General features: G+C 36.9%; 1 protein-coding gene across 1 annotated transcript in view; it reads left to right on the forward strand.

The window, feature by feature from the left end:
* The window catches only part of LOC145673397 (uncharacterized), a 345,560-nt gene extending 323,849 nt beyond the window's left edge, over positions 1–21,711 (forward strand). The window contains exons 21-23 of the mRNA XM_081743057.1: positions 139–206; positions 4,360–4,597; positions 21,073–21,711. Of these exons, the coding sequence (XP_081599183.1) occupies positions 139–206; positions 4,360–4,597; positions 21,073–21,077 (311 nt within the window). The 3' untranslated portion in view covers positions 21,078–21,711. The remainder of the gene's footprint in view (positions 1–138; positions 207–4,359; positions 4,598–21,072) is intronic.
* Positions 21,712–23,749: the final 2,038 nt, after the last annotated feature.

Raw genomic sequence — 23,749 nt, forward strand, 5'->3', positions numbered from 1 at the left:
GAGTTGAAGTGATAAAAACTTGATTTCCCTAAAGTTCTATAAAGCGGACAAGAGATTATTTGGAATCGGCCAACTTGTATGTTAAGTTAAGAAGTGAACAAATATTTAAATAATTATGTTCGTTATTTATTTTTTTAGGTCCTTCAAGAGACTATGATTTAAAAGCGACAAACATAACAAGCAGTTCAATTGAAGTGACATGGAAAGTGAGTATAGCTAAGTTCTACAATGTTATCACCGTTTATCGAAAGAAGCGCCAAACATGAGACAATGATAAACCTCATAGAGAACAACAAAATTATATATATCAGTGTGGAAGCTCATGTGTAGAGAAAAATTAAAAAAAAAAAACAAATTATTTTGTAAAACCCAAATTTTATGCTGACCAAAACCCTGTCACCTATTTAGGCAAGACGAATACTGAAGTATGTCCCCAAGAAGATATTCATTATGACACTAACAATATGATATCCACGAGCTCCTTCGTGGCTAAGCGCTTAGCATACGTGCCTTTGGCGTGGGAAACCCGGATTCGATTCCAGGCGGGAGCTCATGTGGTTCGGATTCCACATTAATCAGTAGGTCCTGTCTCATATAGGCTCGCTGCTGAAAGGGGCGTTAAACTCAAAATCAACTCAACTCAAGATGACATCCATGTAACTAGGGATTTTTTTGGAGGTCGCTTACTTGCTTGCAAGAACTTTCTAGAACACATTGTTATAGTAATGTTTGTATTACCTTCTGAGCCCATTTCCCCACCTTTAATGTAATCTCTTCAATTTCTTTAGTTCTCTTTCTCCTTTGTTTGTTTTTTCTATATTCTTTTGAATGAAGAATCAAATTGCATACCTTTCAATTTAAAATTTTAGGGTGGTCCCGGGACCTCAAGATAAGAGGCCCTGTAGGGCAAGCAGAGTACTCAGTACGATGCGCCTTCTAACATTCTCCTATTTCACCTTTCGTTTCATTCTTTTTAGTTCCAGCCACAGTGATTTACAACCATTGCAAGTTTTATTTGATTGCACAGGAGTTCATTAGTAATTAAATGGTGCTGTAAACAGTGCTCCCGTGATATTTTCCCTATAAAAGTTGCTTGTTTTACAATGATCTTTTCAATGATATTAAAAAGTACGTACCTTGTTACTTAAAATTCTCGGAAGACTCCTCGGATACCTATGATAGAGGCCCTTGTAGGATAAGCAGAATATTCCATTCGATGTGCTCTCTGATATTTACCTTTTTCATTGTTTGTTTTGTTCTTTTATCTCCAACTGTTTGTGATTTATAAAGCATTACAGTTTTATCTGGAACACCCGATATAGAGTCTATATAAAAGATGGTCTGTTAATGCATATTTTGGATAAACTTATAGGTGAAATAGTGATTTTCAAATTTGAACCAAAAGACATTCAATGACATCGTTTAATTTAACTAATAGAAATGATTGATAATAGTGAGCAAAAGATTTGGACAGAGTAAGAGAGTGACTTACACATCGTCTTTATTTTCCAACGATTAAAGACAAGATGGTGAGTAAGTAACATATACAACATTTTGTTGTAAATATTAGGCAACTCTTGTAATATTCATGAATTAAGTGTCAGCCTTCTTAGTGTAGTTCTTGCATTGTTACCATCAAACGTTGGGAAATACGGTTACAGCTTACAACCAATTTATCTTGAAAACTCTAAGGACTAGGGTTGATAACTCTTAAGAAAAAAAAAAAAATATTACCGGCACTTGCTTCTAATCTTCAAAACAAACTTAAAATTATTGCATTTTAAATCGTGAAATATACAAAAAATGAAATGAAATCTTTAAGTTTTACGTCCCACGATTATGCCGGTTAGGCTAAAAGAGACGGTGATTATGAGAGATGAGTGAAATAGCGGAATGAAGAAAGTGGGAGGAAACGGGAGAACCCCGAGAAAACCCACGAGCACGGTGTTTGTCCACCACAAAGTTCACATGGCGCGAGCTGGGATCGAACCAGGGACCCCAAACACCGGAGGTGAACGCTCTACCAGTGAGCCATCGCGCCCCCCGTGAAATATACAGTTGAACCTCAGAAAATACCCGTCAGTTGGCAAAAATAAACCACAAACAGGTTAAGGTTCACAAACGATGATGATGATGATGATGATGATGATGATGATAATAATAATAATAATAATAATAATAATAATAATAATAATAATAATAATAATAATAATAATAATAATAATAATAGACTTACTTCAAGTGTTGAGAAGAAAAGTAAATGTTCCAAAATGATAACAGGGTTAGTAGCTTGAATCTCTGGTTTCAAAGTTCAGTACCAAATATCCGTCAGCAGTAACAAAAATAAAAAACTTAACTTTTCTTATATAAATGCATACAGTAATTACAAATTAACTGATAAAACTTTTACAAATACGTTTCACACCCTGATTGGATATTTTTTTCCTTTGCTACTTACATTTCTGGATTAAATAAAATAACAGCAATTAAAACTTTGTTTTTCTTGATACTCCAACGGTCTCTCTGCTAATGTAATAGCATATCCTTCATCCTTATCAACTCTTAATTCGCAGCACTTATTTAAGATAGAAAGTAGAGAAACAAAGGGAAACAAGCCTAATAGAATTGAATAGCAATTAAGAGATTAAAAAAAAAAAGCAACAACCGATATTGAATAGTGTTTTTGTATGGGTATAAACGTCCAACACATGGGCACCCGAAGGGAAGGGCAGGGTTGGGCTCGATCCCCCCCCCCGGCTCACGAAAATGAAACGAAATTTCTTAAAATTTTCTTAATACAAATAAAAAATACCAAACGTAATATAGCTACCAGGGATTTGAGGCCCCCGCTAGAAAATTTTCTTCGGCCACCCATGGTCCAACAATCGCTTTACTTGAGATTAACAGAAGAGTTCTTTTTTCTGTTCTTTTCTGAAATATATAACTTTATAATTTGCTTTGAGAATAAATATTTAAAAAATTATGGCCGCCTTAAGTATTGTTGTTTAGTGTTCGTTTCACCATCCTTTTCTCACCTTTGGAAGACACTAACCACGATAGCTCACGAACAACCGAGAATCCGTATTATTTCCCAGATAGCACAGAAAAATTTTTAAAAATGTTTAAAAATTTGCAAAGGCAAACTAAAAAGTTTGCAAAAAACTTGCCTTTTCAAATGAGAAAATTTGCCGAAAGTTCAATGCAAATAACGAAGTTGACGCTGGCTGAGTTTGCAGCAAAGTTGCCTCAGAAAATGAAAACATCTGCCAATACAAACGAAATGTTTGCGACTGCACAGCAAGAAAGTTTGCCAGGACTTTGCTGCAAATATTTTGTGCAAATTTTCTTTGACAAAATTTCCGAAAATGAGCTGATAAATTTGATGAAAATATTAAAAGGTTTGCAGCAAATTTATAAAGTGAAACCTAACTTTATGAAACATCAAAATTTTTTATAATGTGGATTCGTCTTTTCTTAATGGCAAGCATTAAACATCTTTAGCTACTTGCCAAAGATAAGAAACTTACGAACGATAAACGCACAGACAAAGAATATCGCAATTTATCTACTTACTCAACGATCATATCCCTGTACTTACTCCCACACACATTCACAAAATAACGTCAGGCTGCCTAGGTCAATAAAAACATGTGATAAGAAACCAGTGAGTTTATTCTGGAGTCCTCTGATGTATTGGCTTTTCTCGATTTTCACTTCCGGCTTGTTTTGTCACAGTTGATGTAGCGAAGTGAATTCTGGGTACGATGCGCGCACTCGGATATATTATCACATATTTGCTTTCAGCAAATTTTCAAAACAAGTTTTTTAAAGAAATGCAAACTGTTTGCGACGGCAAACTTTCAACGCTATATTTTCAAAAAATATGCAAGTTAATTGCAGTGGATAATTTATTTTTACAAATCTGTGAAAATTTGCAGATCATATTGAAAGATTGTAATAAATATTCAGAAATTTTGCCTTCGTAAACTTTCAGATTGTTTGCTCCACTAAACGAGGCAAAAATTTGCCGCAAGTATTCGTGCTATCTGGGTTCTGAGATGCTCATTCCCGGCCATCTGACCATCACAATCGAGATCCCTTTGAACTTTGATATATCACCCGGTTCGTTTCACATCAGCCAAACTTCAAGAAGTTGCATATAGTGATAATGGTTCGGCTGATTAATATATATTATCTTAGACTTATTGCAAAAATGTATTTTTACGAGTAGAGTCGATTATCAGAAAATGCTATGTTAGTAATAAAATAATAAATCTTCAATGAAAGATAAAATTAATATCTTTTGATTCAATTAATAAGAAATAATTGTTTTCTATTTACTTTTTTATTTCTTTACAGTCCAGGGAAGAAAAGTCCAGAGAAGGTCTTGAGAGTAGTTTTTTGTGTCCAATGTTGTATTACGAAGTGCATGTGAAGGAAGGTTGGAAGTGGGTATTATATACTAAACGATACGTTGCCAATGCAATTGTTACTAATAGGCGTCCTAATGAGAAATACCAGGTTCGTGTAAAGGAAGTAACTGTTGGAGAAGCCAGTCAATGGTCTGATGTACTGACAGTCATAACGGAAGCTGAAGGTAAAATTGTTATCTACCATAAAAATATTTCGAAATAAAATGGAAATCGTGGCCAACCTAAGCTTTCACTGACGTAATTTCAGTAGCTCCAAATCACTAACCATAAGTAATTCCAAGTAAGCAAATAATCCCACATTTTAAAGATGATTACCCTTTATGTAGAACAAATTGTGCAGTTATGATTTGATTAAAGACCTATAATATATCTGTGAAGTACAATAATTCATATATATGTATAAAATTGCTTGTTTTGTCGTCAACGAGCATACGGTTAAAACACTGACATCAGAGCGAGTTGTATTCTGCTGTGGATGTGCAATATGACGTCTTAAGCGAGGGAAATTCAAAGTGTATGTTCACTTGCGTGTTTATTTCGATTACATAGAGATGACAATCCATTAAATTATCAAGCAAGGCAAATTGTTTTAAACGAGTATACATACTCACGACGTGCCGATCTGTAAGAGTCTGAGTGAAGTTGTTAGTCTTTCTACTGATATAATAGGTGTCAGTGAGCGTGTGATTTTCTGGTTGGAAAAGGAACTCTTGGAAGAAGAGAAAGTATCAACACTCGCAAAGACAAGAAAAGAACTGCACTGAGCTTCGATGGAGGACCAATTTACATTTCAATGTATGTGTGTGTTTGTGTTCTAAAGCATTTTCCGTATATTTGCTGTTCTTTCGTTCTGCTGTTTCTGTCCTACTGTCTAATTGACCCTCGAACTTGACTGACTGCTGTGATCGTCAATCGGAAGCTCTATCTCGATTCCTACGCATTGCTTCACACCCTATACACATTGACTTCACATACTGGCTGTCAGCTGTAGAAAACTCACTTGAACGCGTGCATGAATACCAGCGGCGAAGGTACTATGAGGCTCCGAGGCCGGGCCTACCCGTTTTCTACCGTATATTTTCTTTATCTTTGGTTTCTTATAAAATAAATCAACACTTCAACATTTCCGGTTTTTCAGTAACAAAATAGTAGGTTGGGAACACTCGGAGTCCCTTCCGTCTGAGCCTCACCAGCACACTAGACAGGTTTACGAGCTATGCTGCTCACGGAGCGAAACTATTATCGCTAGGGATTGCACGCATTGTTAGGAAGGTGCGAAGGCTCGCCTCTGAGAGTTTTGTTTCAGCGTTGAAGGTATCTTTCAATGCTACTACGTTATAAAACGATTTCCTTAACACAGAGTAAGAAGTTTCTGTGTAGAATTATGTATTTCTATTAGTGATAATTGTTTAATTTAGATATACAGGGTGGTAGGTACCTCCACCGAAAAACTTTGAGAGGCGGCTCCTTATACGAGATGAAAGGAAAAAGTTCTAATAAACATGGGTCGAAAACGTCTCCTTTCAGAGTTATGAACTACCGAAAATTCGAAATATCACGTTTCAAAACTCCCTGGGTTAGAAACTATAGCCTATCCCAAGCGGTTTAAGGAATTACAAAGAAACTGGTATACGATCTATCTAAATATTTATGTTTCAAAATTCACCGGTACCAGCGAAACGAACGCACCAGTAGTACTTAAAGGAGTATCCCTATACTTCAACTTCCTTTTTACAGTTCTTTTCACTGATAACGGAGGATGGTAAAACATGGATATTTAGATAGAGCACACACTAGTTACTGTGTAATTCCTTAAACCGCGTGAGATAGTCCTATATTTTCTAAGTTAGGGATTTTTGAAAATTCATTTTTCGAATTTTCAATCGATCATAACTGAAAGGAGACGTTTTTCGGCCCATGTTTATTAGAACTGTTTTCTTTCATTTCATATAAGGAATCGCCTTCCAAAGTTTTTCGATGGAGTTACCTACCACCCTGTATAATCTCAGGAGTTTTTCAGAGTAACTTTTTCCCACTACATGAGGCCTTGTCCGTAATAGCTTGTAGAATGTAAGTCTGGTACATTAAACATTACATTAATTGGAACGGATTACGCTTCAGCTTCAATACAGTAATGTAGACGATGATTGTAAGATTACATTCTTTTGGGGGGATTACGGACAACTATAGGGCTGTTATAAAGTCCTTGTTATAAAACAAATACTTATAACTTGTTTTCTTAAAATAATGATATTGCAGTGTGATGGACTGTATCACACAAACGCTGGTTCGTTCTGTAATAGTTCGATTTAATAATATTGTTAATATTTCTTACAATTCCCGAGTTAAAATAAAATGCACATTGAACACTACGATGCTGCAGCTTTAGGATACGCGCTCACTCACACACTGCTGCTATGCACAGTTTCAACAAGCAACTATACCTTGCTTCTTCTTCTTCTACAGGTAACCAGTTACATTGAACAAACACCTTTAAACAAAACTAAACAATTTAAATAAACAAGTTAGGACTAAACATAGCCCCCACCCTTGAACGATCTAGTTCAAGATACACACAAAAATGAATTAGTAATATTTGAAATGACATATAAAAAGTAAAACAAAACGGTAAATGAAAAATGTCTTTCAATCAAATGGCAATGGAGATACTTTCACAACTGGTCTTTTGTAAACTCCCTCTGAGGTCTTTACAGTCACTGCACGTACAACGTTATCGCTTCCAGGATGAATATTTACAATACGTCCCAACTTCCATTTTAAAGGAGGTAAGTTATCTTCCACAAGTAAAACTAAATCACCTTCCTTCACGTTGTTGTTTCTTTTCCACCACTTTGGACGCTGTTGTAACATAGAGATATATTCTACACTCCACCTCTTCCAGAAGTTTTGCTGAAGTCGTTGCACGAATTGCCATCTTGACAGTCGATTAAGTTTCTTTTCTGTATAATCTGGTTCAGGTATTGCCAACATTGGAGCTCCAATGAGAAAATGTCCTGGAGTTAGGCTACACAAATCATTGGGGTCTGAAGACAAAGGGGTGAGTGGCCGTGAATTCAGGCACGCTTCAATTTGACACAACACGGTTGACATTTCTTCAAAATTTAACACAGCATTGCCTACTATTCTTTTCAGATGATACTTCACGGATTTGATTCCGGCTTCCCACAATCCGCCAAAATGTGGTGCATGAGGTACATTAAAGTGCCATTGTATGCCTTCTTTACTAAGATAATCTGTGACACTAATATTATGATGATCAGATTTTAGCAACGTAACAAAATCCTTTAGCTCTTTGTTAGCTCTGACGAAGGTTGTGGAACAGTCACTAAATATATCTGTTGGTTTTCCCCTACGAGCAACAAATCTTCTTAGAGCAGCTAAGAAGGCTTCAGTTGTACAGTCACTCACAATTTCTAAATGGATTGCGTGAGTAGTAAAACATACAAATAATGCTAGATATGCTTTGTAAGTTGTTCGCCCTCTGCCTTTAATTGCTTTGAGATGAATTGGCCCACAATAATCTATTCCTGAACGACTAAATGGACGACTTGGATTTACTCTTAAAGCAGGCAAATCTCCCATAAGCTGTTCTACCGTTAACTTTTTATGGCGATGACATGTCAGACATTTCCGAAGTAATTTGCGAACAAAATCTCTTCCATTTATAATCCAAAATGTCTGTTGTAAAGAAGATAATACCAGTCTTGGTCCACCATGCAAACACAATTTGTGTTCATTCCACACAATTAATTCTGTTAAATGGCTATCCCTTGGAAGTAAAATGGGATGCTTTCGATCTTCTGAAACATTGGCATTTTTAAGTCGACCTCCCACACGTAAAATACCTTTATCATCCACAAAAGGGTTCAAGCAAAGCAATCGATTTTTGGAAGGTAATGATTTTCCGTTTTTCAGGTACTCAATTTCTGATGCAAATGACCTTTGTTGAACAATCTTTATCAGACATATCAAGGCATTAGAAAGTTCTGCCACTGTAAGTGGACCTGTATGCTTGTTTCCTTGCGACACACGACAATTATTACTAAAGCGCTTACAATATGCAACAATTCGCTCAAGTTTCACCAACGATGAACAATTGTCAATAATGGAGGTATCAACATGAACATGCATACAAACTATATGTTTTCTTTCCTCTTGGTTGACTAACTTTGAATCCACTGTATCTTCATTACACTCTGGGAGAATGGGGTTTTTGAGCCACTCTGGACCTGAGAACCATAAGTGATGTGCAAGTAAGGCAGAAGGTAATAAACCTCGAGAACCACAGTCTGCTGGATTATTCTTTGAATCCACTTTGAGCCACTTCACTGATGGCAAAAGAGTTTGAATCTTTGCTACACGATTCGCGACAAACACTTTCCATCTGCTTGAATCCGAATTCAACCACGATAACACAACAGTAGAGTCAGAATAGGCAATTACATCATGCACTTCCAAACGTAATGAATTTAATATGAGATTCATCATTTTAGCTAATAGCAAGGCACCACAGAGCTCTAATCGGGGCAAGGACACTTGTTTGATTGGAGCAACCTTCGATTTTCCCATAACAATGTTCACACTCACTTGGCCGTCTTGAGATACAGACCTCATATACACCACTCCACAATAGGCTTTTTCGGAAGAATCACAGAATCCTATTAACTCTCTTCTTGTAGCTTGAGTGATACTGATACACCTGTTGATTTTGATGTGTTTTAATAAAACAAGCTCTGAGTAGTAATTCCTCCATTTCCTCAAAATCCATTCAGGAACTGGACTGTCCCATTCTAAATTTAGTTTCCAAATTTCTTGCAATAATATTTTCGCAATAATAGTAGTTGGAGAAATCAAACCTAATGGATCGAACACTTTTGCACTTTCTGATAAAATATTACGCTTAGTTACAACTGACTTAACTGACACAAGATTGACATTATACGAAAATACATCATTTGATGGATACCACTGAATTCCTAACGTTTTCACTGAATTACTACTATCAAAGTCTAAACTACTCGTCGCTTGTTTCAAATGAGAGGGTACGGAGTCCAAAACGTTGGGACTCTTGGATGCCCATTTTCTCAGTTCAAAACCTCCTTTCTGCAATAATGCACTGAGTTGTTCTTGTAACTGAATTGCTTCACTAACTGAGTTGGCACCACTGATTAAGTCATCAACAAAAAAGTCTTGCATCACTACAGCCGATGCAATAGGAAATGATTCTTCTTCATATTTCGCTAATTGCTGCAAACTTTTCACCGCTAAATACGGTGCTGAAGCTGTACCATAAGTTACCGTCACAAGCCTGTAATTTTTGATCGGAAGATTAGGTTTTTCACGCCACACAATTCGCTGGAAGTCTGTATGTTCTGGTTGGATTCTCACCTGTCTATACATTATCTCAATATCAGCAGTTAATGCCACATTATGTTGTCTAAAACGCACAAGTAATGGAATTAAGTCACACTGCAACCTAGGTCCGACAAGTAACTTATCATTCAATGACACATTAGATGAAGTTTTAAAACTACCATCAAAAACTACTCTCAGTTTTGTTGTAGAACTGGAATCTTTCAACACTGCGTGATGAGGTAAATAACACACTTCATTGGTTGGTTTCAGTATTTCACTCTCTGGAATAATCTCCATATGCCCAAGTACCTCATATTCATGCATAAAATCTACATATAATTGACGCATTTTAGGCCTCTTTTTCAAACGACTTTCTACTTGCTTAAGGCGTTTAATTGCCACTTCACGTGACTCACCAAGTCTTACACTGTTGTCGCGAAACGGTAACTGCACATGAAACCTACCTGTCTCATCTCTTTGATGGGTCTTCTCGAAATAAATTTCACACTGCTTTTCTTCTGACGACATTATTTTTTGTGTAGGAATATCTTCCAATTCCCAAAACTGTTGCAAAATTCTTTCACTGTTGCACTGGATATGATACGTTGACGCTGTGAATTCTTTACGTCGCACTTCATCGTCGCCAATAGAACCAAACAACACCCATCCTAATTTGGTATTCACTGCTACGGGAGAACCATTAACACCACTACACACACCCGCCAATAGCAATTGAGGGTAAATATCTGCACCCAATAACAGATCGATTCTGTCAGGAACATTAAAATTCGGATCTGCTAATGTTAACTTGTTAACATGCGACCACTGCTTGCTTTTATGAATATACCGTTTTGGTAACATACCTGTTACCTTTGGCAGCACTAACGCTTCTATAGAAAATTCTGATTTAACATCATAACTTGATGTAAACACAATATTAACAACACCTTTTGCCCGAGCAACATTACTGGAACTCAGTCCCGAAACATGTACATACACAGGCTGTTTTTGTAAACCGAGTCGTTGTATGCAGTTTTCTGACACGAAGCTTTTTTCACTGGCTGAATCTAACAAGGCTCTCACAGGTTGTAAATTACCATATGAATCCTTCACCATCACTACTGCAGTTTGTAATAACACAGCAGATTGCACATGAGTTTCACTTGAAAAATGAGTCCCCACTGAAACACCTGAGTTCTGTTTATTTGGAAAATGAAGTAAAGTATGATGACGTCTGCCACACTCACGACACGATGCTGATTTGCAACTGGATAGTTTATGATTAGATTGTAAACAATTAAAGCACAATGCTTTGTTTTTCACTAAGGAATGACGTTCGTCAACTGACAGCGAAAGAAAGTCATCACATTTATGCAAAGGATGATTTTTGCTTTTGCACTGGCAACACGACAATTGAGCTGAAGCATGATGCGCTATTGTTGATTTTTTATTACTCTTGTTTGGCTCACTGGGTGGGGTTGATTTTGCATTTGAAGTGCTACTTGCTAATGCACGACACCTATGATCTATGAATTTCACCAATTGGTCAAATGTTGGTAGTTCACTGTCTGACAATGAAAGTTCCCACTGTCTTTTTGTTTCACTGTCTAGCTTCTCTGTTATATGAAATATAAGCAAAGGATCCCATTCGTTTACTTTTATGTCCAACACTGATAACGATCGCACACACTCAACACTTGTATCCAACAACCGACGCAACGTGCCAGCTGATTCTTGCTGCATTTGACCTTGACTTACAAACCGCCGCAAGATAGACGTGACTAATTCTCGTTTATTTTGATACCTTAAATTTAACAGGTCCCAAGCTTCTTTATAGTTATCGTCAGTTATTTGTATAGATTGAATAAGTGTTGCTGCTTCACCTTGCAGACTAGTTTTTAAGTACTGGAGTTTTTGTGCACCCGTCAATTTCTCATTATTATGCACTGCTGCGATAAACAAATCACGAAACGAAAGCCAATCATTTAAGTTCCCGCTAAAGCATGGAAATTGCAATTTTGGAAGTCGAATTTCTGTTGTGTTTTTTTGATTATTCACATCACTAGAAGAAGCGTGAGATATTTTACCCTGCACTTCCACTAATTTCACGTTAAGCTTTGTAAGTCTATCTTCAATAGCAGCAAGCTCTTCTTCTTGAACCAAATAAATTTCTTCTTCGGCATACAAGTTACTGGCTAGCAACAAAAGCTCATTTGTTTCACGTGACAGTTCACTCACTTTGTTTTTGTAGACTTGAACTACACTAATATCTTCCTGTTCTGTGATATTGTTTATGCAGTTTTCAGCACGAGTAACCTTGCCTTTTAAAACACGCTTTCGGGAATTGTAAGTTTCCATTGTCGCCCACACAGTTTTTTCTTTCTTGTTAACACACAAGTCCTAGCACGTAGGTCACATAAAACACATAAACACGTATTAACATCCGGCCCGGAGGACCAAATCTTTATGATGGACTGTATCACACAAACGCTGGTTCGTTCTGTAATAGTTCGATTTAATAATATTGTTAATATTTCTTACAATTCCCGAGTTAAAATAAAATGCACATTGAACACTACGATGCTGCAGCTTTAGGATACGCGCTCACTCACACACTGCTGCTATGCACAGTTTCAACAAGCAACTATACCTTGCTTCTTCTTCTTCTACAGGTAACCAGTTACATTGAACAAACACCTTTAAACAAAACTAAACTATTTAAATAAACAAGTTAGGACTAAACACAGTGAAATAAATGTTAAGATCTTCATTGAGACTTACATCTTGTATCATCACCCGTAGATAGATCGTCGCCATCATCGCCACACCTCCAGCTGGACTCCGTTGACATCCGTTCATTCCTGCAACCTCCAGCGAAATCCGTGAATGATATTCCATTTGACGTCGTCAGAAGTGTCATGGATCACTTCAGTAATCTTAACTTTCAGGTCCTGTACGTCCTTTGGTTTTTCCGTATACACCTGTGTCTTAACGTGATCCCATAATCAAAAATCACAGCGTGCCAAATCGGGGGACCTGGGGTCAAGGGGTGGAGCCACGGCGCCCAATCCACCTGCCAGGTAGCTCACTGTCATGGTGGTCCCTAACGACTTGTGCAAAATATTGGGAGGGGGCGTCCGTGTTGCTGGTAGTGGATGCGATCCTTGATTTTCAACCTAACCAATCCAGGCATCAGGAAATTTGTAAGCATTTGAAGGTATGTTTCCCCCCTCACAGTGGTTTCGCCGAAGAAAGACGGGCCTATGAGGTGTTTCGTTGATACCGCACATCACACATTCACTTTCAGGCTGTCTCTTTCGTGTGTTTCATATTCATGGGAGTTTTTAGTTCACTAAATAAGACAGTTGTGACTGTTTACTCTCTCTCTGGAACATGGAAAGTTGTCTCATCTGAGAACGTGAGTAACTGGAGAAGTTCCCTGTCATCATATACTCGTTTCAGTATCAGTTCACAGAACTCCAGTCTCGCGTCTTGATCTTCTTCTGTTAGTTAATGCACAAACTTAATCTTGTACGGCCTGGCTTTCAAACGTTTACGCATTTTCTTGCGTGTTGTTGACTCAGGGATTCCCAATCCCAGCGACGCCGCGAAATCGATTTTCTTGGACTTCTCAACATGCTGTCGACAACTCTTCGCACCGTGTTTGGGCTCACTGGTGGTTGACCACTTCTTTACATACCACAAACACTCCCATTAGCCAGAGACTTGCTGAACCAACTCTTTATGTTCCTGACATCAGGAGGTACTTTTTTTTTTTTTTTTTGTATACAATCGTCTGAAGTTTCGCTGCACCAACACACCTGATTTCCGTTCTACATACAAACACAGACACACTGTGCTTTCTCTTGTACCGTCACCATTTTCATGACCTTTGTTGTCACCAGTGTTAGCAACTTCATCATTGTGATAGTGTTGCCAACCAAAAATTTAGAGATCATCTCACAACTTAGAATATATTTCACTGCAATATATTTACTTTTTTTTAAAAAAAAAAATGCTATAAGCAGGGATAAAATGAAGAGGACGCGGGAGGTCACCGTTTCCCCACTTCCAAAAAATATCTATGGCGTTCCCCACTTCCTAAACTTTACAATAGCAAAGATAGGCACGGGGGACAGCGTGATGTCATCCCTCCCCCCTTTTCAGATACACTTTTACCCTGATTATAAGCATTTGTCTTATAGCAAAGACTTTATAACAGCCCTGTACTTCAGCTTCAGTGACACCTGAGCTTAATAACGAAGATGAAGATGATGGTCAAATTTCACTCTTTTCTCGGAATTATAGACAACTGCTTTAGCTTCAATGCCACCCACGCTTAATGATGCAGATGAAGGTGATTGCCAGATTTCTTTTTCTTTTTTGTATTTTTCTTTTTCTTTTCTTTTTTTTTTTTTTGTATTTTTCTTTGGTTGCTGGTACATGATTTCAAATAATATTGAACTTAGACAGTGTTATTTAGAAACTTACATATGAAAATAACAGAAACTCTTTTTAATGTGACTCTAATTTATAGTCGTCTACCTATGCTATGGTTTAAGCGTCAAAGTTGTAAGAATAATGATTATACACAACACTAAATTCAGTATGTTTAAATGAAAGGTGGTGAAATATTACAGATATAAATTACAATTGAAAAATATACATACCTAAACACTAACATTTCACCACCGTAATTGGTAGGCCTATCGTAAACGTTTAGTTCTAACAAGGGACATCACCCAATTGTCCGGCTCCGATTTCAATTAAATTTTTATTGCTGATAGAGGACATGTATTCATTACTTGTGATGACAGAAATTTTTGCCATGATGCATGTTTTCTATTTTTTAATAATTTTTAAAGGTTGTGATGTGGTTAATAGAGATTACTGCAGAAGTCCCTTACTACCCTTTGTAAACGGAGTGTTAATGAAAGAACAACCATGTAGATACGTATAGGCAGGCCCGTAGCCAGCCTCCAAATTTAGGGGGGGCTAAATGTAAATTAGGGTGGGCACACACACACACACACAGACAGACATTATATATATATATATATATATATATATATATATATATATATATATATATATATATATATATATATATATATATATATATATATATATATATATATAATGTCTGTCTCTGTGTGTGATGATGAATAATTTTTATGCTCTTGAAACTAAAACTACAGCGTGAAGAAATTATTATTAAAGTTTTCTTCTATAGCGTTACTACAACTGTACCTGAAAGCTAGAATACTGTGTTTCCTTTTTATTTATTTGTTATGGTAACAAAATATTTCTTCCGTTTTCTCATTTTCAAGGAAATAAAAAAAAAAAATAGTTGGTAGAACGAACCAATCATTAAAATTTCCAAAAAATTAATACGTTTTTCTTTAATTTTTGATCGACTGAAAAAAATATTTGTGAAACTTGAAAACATCTAGAGAGTAATGAGATTTAATACTATCTTCAAAGAGATTCTACAGAGAAGGGTCTCAAAATCTTAAATCAATATTTTGAAATACATGTGGCCTAAACAAATATATGCATATTGGAAAAATGAAATTAACATCTTACCTGTAATATTATTTACATCTCCTTAGATATGAAACTTTATATTTCTTGAAATATCACGCGCTTTATTTTACACTTGTACTTTTAAACATTTTTTGATCAGTTTTTTATGGTGGTGGTCGAAAGAAATAATGATATGTTTATGGATTTTTGCTATCTACAAATTTATAAATTTCATAAGATTAAGAAACACAAACACAACACGCATATACACACTCCTCATGTTAGCACACTATAGTAGAAACAAGTTGAACATTTGAACAATCACTAACAACACAATCACAGTATAAGTCTCCTTGTTTTGGATGCTGCCAATCTTAAAACAATTCAGGGGTGGATCCAGGACCGACTTCTGGGGGGGGGACGGTCTGTTGTCATACTGCTACTTTCAAGGGTTTTGAACTTTGGGATGGGTTTTATTTATATATATAAAATAAGAAAGTTTCCTCTTCTGGGGGGGCGATCGCCCCGATCGCCCCCCCCCCTGGATCCGCCCCTGAAACAATTGTGTCCAGATCGAGGTTTCTGGTGATGTCCTTGTTGTAACTCAACAAAACAAGATCGGCGCGGTGCAGTTAATGTACAACTCCTTTTCAAAAAAAAAAAAAAAAAAAAGCCCTAACAAAGAAGGAATTCCTCTCACCTAAAGTAGTCCTATATAACGGTTGACCGGCTTCAGGGCAGAAATTTAGTAAAGAAAATATTCAAATTTACAAACGTAGGTATAATTTCTGATTGCTTTCTTTTTAGTAACTGAAAAATACTTTTGGCATAACAGCTGTGAGTTCCATTTTATCACCACACATTTCAATTTTTAGACGTCGCGGATCCCATAGGCAGGATCCCATAGGAGTCCTGGGATCCGCGGACTCCAGTTTGAGAACCACTGCTCTAGACTCTTTGGAACATACTATCAACAATCATTTACGAGGATTGCTACTAAAGTCATGTTTAAGTAAAAATAATATGTTAAGTTTTGGTACTCGAGCATTCAAATTAGAAATAAGGGGCCGCGGTGGCTCAGTGGTAGAGCGTTCACCTCTGGTTCTAAGGGTCCCGGGTTCGATCCCAGCCCCCGCCAAGTGGACTTTGTGGTGGACAAACACCGTGTGTGGGGGTTTTCTCGGGGTTCTCCCGTTTCCTCCCACTTTCTTCATTCCACCATTTCATTCATTACTCATTATCACCGTCTCCTTTAGCCTAACCGGCATAACCGTGGGACGTAAAACTCAAAGATTTCATTTCATTTCATTTTTCAAATAAGAAATAACTCCAAAAAAGTTCTCTGTTCTAGCGCAGTTACCTTGTTTCTCGAAACGAAATTGATAAGAGAAGTAACAGTTCATTAAATTTTCTTTGTATAGTACAGTTCATATCAAAGTATACGTGAAATTCTTCTTTACATTGTACAAATAAGAATTCGAGATCAGTTGCTTTCGTAGGTACTAAAAAAGTTTAAGTTAAGAACTAATGATTTGAACAGCTATTTACGTATTTCTATTGAAGATATCTCTTCTTCAAAATGAAACTACATTAACAAATTGTTACTTTTGTGGGCTACCCCGTAGCCTCATGGGTACAGCGCTCGCCTTCGGGGCGTCTGCTTTCGGGTTCAAACCGTACTGGGAGTCCTCGGATTCAAACCGATAGTGATTTGGATGTTACTTTAAGCTATAGATCCCGTGTCTATATAGCCTCCCTGCTGAAGAGAGACGCTAAACTCCCCAACGTACCCTGTTTTAAGTCAAAGGTCAAATTTCAAATTTATAAAGGATTATGCATATTATCATCCAATAAGGTTCAATTTTTAAGTGAAAATTCTGTTTTTCGTATAAGTGCAACTACTACCTCCGTTTAGTCCGCTGTATTTTTTGTTTACGTACCAGAAAATTGCAAGGTATTCTTTTACAGAATAATAACTTTGGATGATTAGGCTTACGTCTGATGATCTGCATGAACATTTGATTCTGGCATCAAAGATTGGCAACAATTATTAAATTATTTTAATATAAGTATCTAATAATTCATCCCCGATAAAGATTAAGTGAATCGAACTTATCTTTAGTTTAAAGATATATTAACAATATTGCTTACCTATTCCAAGTTATTTAACAAATAATCAAGTTGCTGCTACACTACAATTCTCATTCTTCAATTCAACTTCGGTGCATCTTCAGAAACCAGCATCGATCAACTTTCAATTACAACCATGTTCAACTCAACAGAACAAGAGTAAATACATTTCAGAAAAGAATACTTTTCTTACTCCGTTATCATGTGACATAAAACGTAGTCAAAATCGCCCGTGTGATTTAGAGCGAAACAGTTGCGACCCCCTGTTGAGGGACGATGTCTTTTCAATCTCTCGCATATTGACCGAAAGCCAATGACTCATAGCAAAAGGATGTTTTCAGTTGCAAATTCCAAAAAAGACAGGAAGAAGGTAAGAGTAAGGTAAAAGTATGTTGTTTCTGAACATAAATGCATGTTTGCCGATATAATAACCATAAATTATTTTTCTCCTGCAGCGAGGGTCGTTTGCACATGAAGTATTAAAACAGTCTCAAAGAAATATTAGCAATTCAAAGAAGCGTAGCTCATAAATAGATCAATACTTTAAATGAGGATAATAAAAGTAAATTTTAATTTAGCACTCTAAAGTACACTTGGAAATACAATTTCTTCCAACATTTCAGTCAGTGCTCGAATTAAACTTTCGAACGCGAGGGGGATGCTTATGTGTTGTTGCTGTTTATGTAGAAGGCGAAAATTTATCCCAGACAGGGATGTTATGTTACTTCTGTGATACGAGCCGGACATAATTTTTTACCGAAGAGGAATTTCCCCGGCATCCCCCGTTAATTCGAACTATGATTTTAGTTAGGGGGGCTGCAAAAAATTTAGGGGGGGCTGAGCCCGCCCTAGCCCCCCCCTGACTACGGGCCTGCGTATAGGGTCTAGGGGAAGTCGTACGGTACGTATGACCTTGACGGCAGCCATCTTGAAATCCGCCATTTTGAATTAAGGTCAAGGTTTTAAAATGGGAATAGGGTAATATGATACATAATTTCGGGCTAGAATTTAATCAGAAAGACAATGGTGAAGTTAGTTTTAAGATGCGCCCATTTGGTGAAAAGTTACAGGCATATTAATTGTTTATACTTACTACGTGCTGAAGTCCCTTACCTCCGCTTCTAACCCGCGTATTAATGATAATAAGTGAATAAAGGTTTCGGTAATACATATTATGCCTAGAGGAAAGTGATACGATAAGGGTATCATTGATGCCAGCCATCTTGAAATCCGCCATTTTGAATTAAAGTGAAGATTTGAAAACTGAAAACCATAGCATGTGGCACCAAATTTTAATACTAAATTTTCCCCAAAAGCCAATGGTATGCTTATTTTTGTTCTATAGTTAACCAGTATGAATTTATGACTCTTCTAATGTACACGAAACGTCCATCATTCGGTCTTTCAAACTGGCAACACTCCTAATTTTTACCGTATGTTTTAAGATTCCAACTGGCATTTTGCAATTGTTTCCATGGCTCATGTTTTCTAAATTTATTACATTTTTTTAAGAATTGCAATTTGTCAGTTCATGAATAGTGTTGGGATAAGCATCCAGCAATCTTTCTGAATTTTGAACACTTGCCATGTAATTATTAATTTCATAGGCAATGTAATTATTTATTTCCTATACCTGCTCTTCAAAAACTCGTTTACTGACATGAATCATCGCAGAACGAAAGAACTCCAACTTTGCATTCAGGTAATACCGGAGACGTAGCTTGTAATGGACAGTAGATGAGACGAGAAATAAGTTGAAAATTCACTTCAAAAAAGGAAACGAAATATGATTGTTGTGTAAATCAATGGTCTTTTGTTTTGTTTTATATTTATTTGTTTATTGTATATTTATTTATTTATTTATTTTCTATGGCAATATTTTAGCTAGTCAGACAAAGTCATAGGTTTTCTAGCGATTGTTGTCGATGGTTCATGTCGATTTATAATCAGTTTCAATCGGGAACTCACTTAAGTTACACCTCTTTATAAAAAAGTGACCTTGTTTTCATATTTTGTTCATGGTACAAACAGTGTGTTGGGAACAGTCATATTATATCTCTTTGATATTTTCTATCATTGTTGCTGTTCCTTTGTAAAGTTGTATTTCTTTTTTTTTAAAAAAAATACTGTTTGTCGTTTGCGCAACATGTAGGCTACATTTCATGATAATTTTGAGTTCGTGTTACACCAATTTCTTATAATTTCATTTGTATTTCTTTACATCACATAGGTTCATAGGTTCCTCATGTACTCTGGGTTAAAACAAATAATTACACTGCCTAGGAAATTAATAATTACATGGCAAGTCTTCAAATTTCAGAAATATTACTGGATGCTTAACCCAACACTATTCATGAACTGACAAATTGCAACTCTTAAAAAAAATGTAATAAATTTAGAAAACATGAGCCATGGAAACAATTGCAAAGTGCCAGTTGGAATCTTAAAACATGCGATGAAAATTAGGAGGGTTGCCAATTTGAAAGATCGAATAATGGACGTTTCGTGTACATTAGAAGAGTCATAAATTCATATAGAACAAAAATAAGCATACCATTGGCTTTTGGGGAAAATTTACTATTAAAATTTGGTGCCATATGCTATGGTTTTCAGTTTTCAAAACTTCACTTTAATTCAAAATGGCGGATTTCAAGATGGCTGCCGTCAATGATACCCTTATCGTATCACTTTCCTCTAGGCATAATATGTATTACCGAAACCTTTATTCACTTATTATCATTAATACGCGGGTTAGAAGCGGAGGTAAGGGACTTCAGCACGTAGTAAGTATAAACAATTAATATGCCTGTAACTTTTCACCAAATGGGCGCATCTTAAAACTAACTTCACCATTGTCTTTCTGATTAAATTCTAGCCCGAAATTATGTATCATATTACCCTATTCCCATTTTAAAACCTTGACCTTAATTCAAAATGGCGGATTTCAAGATGGCTGCCGTCAAGGTCATACGTACCGTACGACTTCCCCTAGACCCTATACGTATCTACATGGTTGTTCTTTCATTAACACTCCGTTTACAAAGGGTAGTAAGGGACTTCTGCAGTAATCTCTATTAACCACATCAAAACCTTTAAAAATTATTAAAAAATAGAAAACATGCATCATGGCAAAAATTTCTGTCATCACAAGTAATGAATACATGTCCTCTATCAGCAATAAAAATTTAATTGAAATCGGAGCCGGACAATTGGGTGATGTCCCTTGTAAGTTATATTATGCTTTCTTGCTCTAGAAAATGAAATGAAATGAAATCTTTAAGTTTTACGTCCCGCGGTTATGCCGGTTAGGATAAAAGAGACGGTGATTATGAGAAATGAATGAAATAGTGGAATGAAGAAAGTGGGAGGAAACGGGAGAACCCCGAGAAAGTCCACGAGCATGGAGCACGGTGTTTGTCCACCACAAAGTCCACACGGCGTGAGCTGGGATCGAACAAGGGACCCCAAGCACCAGAGCTGAACGCTCTACCACTGAGCCACCGCGGCCCCCATCTTGCTATAGAATTAAGAGGTTTCTCGGATAATACATATGGTAACTCTAGTTTACAATAAAATATTCTAACCGTAACTCGTATTATTTTTTCAGATTGACCTAAAAGCAACTCCAAGATTTGCTCTCAAGACCAGTGAAAATATAAGGAATCCTTTTCAAATCCTCGAATAGTTATTTCTCTATCAAGCGTAACATGTCTCATAAGCATGAATGGGCTTTATAAACATAAATAAAGTATTCAATATTCCAAAATTGATTTATACAATAAGCGAATACTAGTTGTCTTGTAATTTCCTTGAAAGTGATGTATCATTTCAAAATATTCTGTACAAATATAGGGGAACGTGGGGCATAATGGGGAAGCTAAGATATTTGCCTTACTAAATTGGTAACCAATATCTCAATTGCAGTAATTTTTCTGCGGTAGACACGTTGGACATTTATTGTGATATTTCTACCAGCAAATCCTTTCAAAACTATTGTTTTGCACCTTTTTGCTTAGCTTATTCCAAAAATGGCTCTTTTCCCCATTATGCCCCCTACGTGGGGCATAATGGAACATTGGATTTCAGTCAACCCCATTATGCCCCTACCCCATACTGCCCCGTACACTATTACATCTATAATATCCAGCTCTAATATAGACTTATCATAAAACAACAATATATATGATTACTATTATACAACACAACTTGAATTTTATGAAATATATATTAGACTCAATAATCAAATATAACAAAAGATGAGTACTATTTTTTTTAAAAAAAATGTTGATAATTACTTCAAAAGGTACATTCTGAATTAGGCATTATTAAGAAAAAGAAAAAATGTGATCATTGGGAATTGTACTACAAAGTTTATGCAGATTACATCGAATTATTGACCGTTAAATCTTAATATTTCCTGACCATATCAACATAACCAAATTTTGAAAATTCAGCATGAAGAACTTAAACAAAACTGCGCAAATGCAATCCCAGCATTAACAAGAAATGTTTCGAGCTGGATAGTAAACTAGACAATCGATACTCTTACGGGGCATAATGGGGTAATGGGGCAATATGGGGTGATTGCAATACCGTTTTGCCCCACCCCGTTTTGCCCCAGATGAATTGTAGTGTTAAATCAACGAGTATCTCTGTTATAACTTACAATCCGTAAACCTCAAAAACACACAACAAACACAGAAGAAATATTCTTTCAACATATCAATAGTTTAAAAGTGTTTAATAAATAACTTGCCTTACCTTGACCGAAGTAAAATCCCAATCGTTATATGCCATAGCGCGAAAACAAAGAACTGACACACAGCACTGTTCCTTTTCAACTGATAAGAACGCTGCTCAAGCGCAACAGCCCTTCGTCCTTGAGAATCTTGTTTAGGTACTTATCGCTAGATTGCAGTTAATTACAGTTCAAAAAATACCGATACCCCGTTATGCCCCCTACCCCGTTATGCCCCACGTTCCCCTATTAAAATTAGTAAAGAATATTTCATTTCTCTTTTATATAGATTTATTATTTTTTTTAAAAAATATGAAAATTAAAAATATGTACGAAGCCCATGTATTTGGTCTAGGAATTAATTCGTGCGGGTGGACAAGAGATGGCGCAACGAACGGAGCGTCCCACAGTTCCGTGTATCCACACATGTGTTGCAAACCCCTGTCATCGCGTATCATTCGTAGTATAGGGCATTGGATTAAAGCGTCAACAACACCAGTTTGTAGTTAAGTGAACATGGCGCAATTTGTGCCTGATAAAGTGTTTTTGCGGGGTGTCCTGCTGCATTACTTTAACATGCAGAAAAGTGCGACTGAAAGTCATCGTATTTTGGTGGAAGTGTATGGTGACCATGCTCTAGCTGAGCGAACGTGTCAGAAGTGGTTTGCACGGTTTAGAAGTGGTGATTTCGGCTTGGCAGACCAAGAGCGAGCTGGACAGCCAAAAAAATTTCAAGACGAAGAATTGACAGCATTGCTCGAGCAGGATTCGTGTCAAACGCAGGAACAACTTGCAGCAGCATTAGGCGTTGATCAAACAACAGTCTCCAAACGCTTGAAAGCCATGGGAATGATTCAAAAGATGTCACATTGGGTTCCACATGAATTGAAAGACAGAGACGTTGAAAGACGAAAAACCATTTGCGAATTGCTGCTTCAACGACAGAGCAGAAAGGGGTTTCTGCATCGAATTATTACGGGTGATGAGAAGTGGATCCATTACGAGAACCCTAAACGAAAAAAGACCTGGGTGAAACCAGGTGAACCAGGTCCATCACAACCAAAACGAGATATTCACTGTGCAAAGGTTATGCTGTGCATATGGTGGGATATGAAAGGTGTGGTGTACTATGAGCTGCTGCAACCGGGTCAAACTATGAATGGAGAACGTTATCGACGACAATTAATGCGTTTGAAGCAAGCTCTGGCCAGAACACGACCAGAATGGGAGAACAGACATGATAAACTTATTGTTCAACATGATAACGCTCGCCCACATGTCGCAAAACCGGTCAAAACCTATTTAGAAAATGTCGGATGGGAAGTTTTACCCCACCCGCCGTATTCACCAGACGTTGCTCCTTCGGACTACTACTTGTTCGATTGCATGAACAACGATTTGATTGGACAGCGGTTTACTTCTTCAGAAGATATCGAAACATGGGTCTCTGACTGGATCGCTTCCAAGGATGAGGACTTCTTTCGCCACGGAATCCGTACATTGCCTGACAGATGAGCGAAAGTGGTGGCTAGCGATGGACAATATT

Source organism: Thermobia domestica, chromosome 16, assembly GCF_964235325.1.
Source record: "Thermobia domestica chromosome 16, izTheDome1.hap1.1, whole genome shotgun sequence".
NCBI lineage: Eukaryota > Metazoa > Arthropoda > Insecta > Zygentoma > Lepismatidae > Thermobia > Thermobia domestica.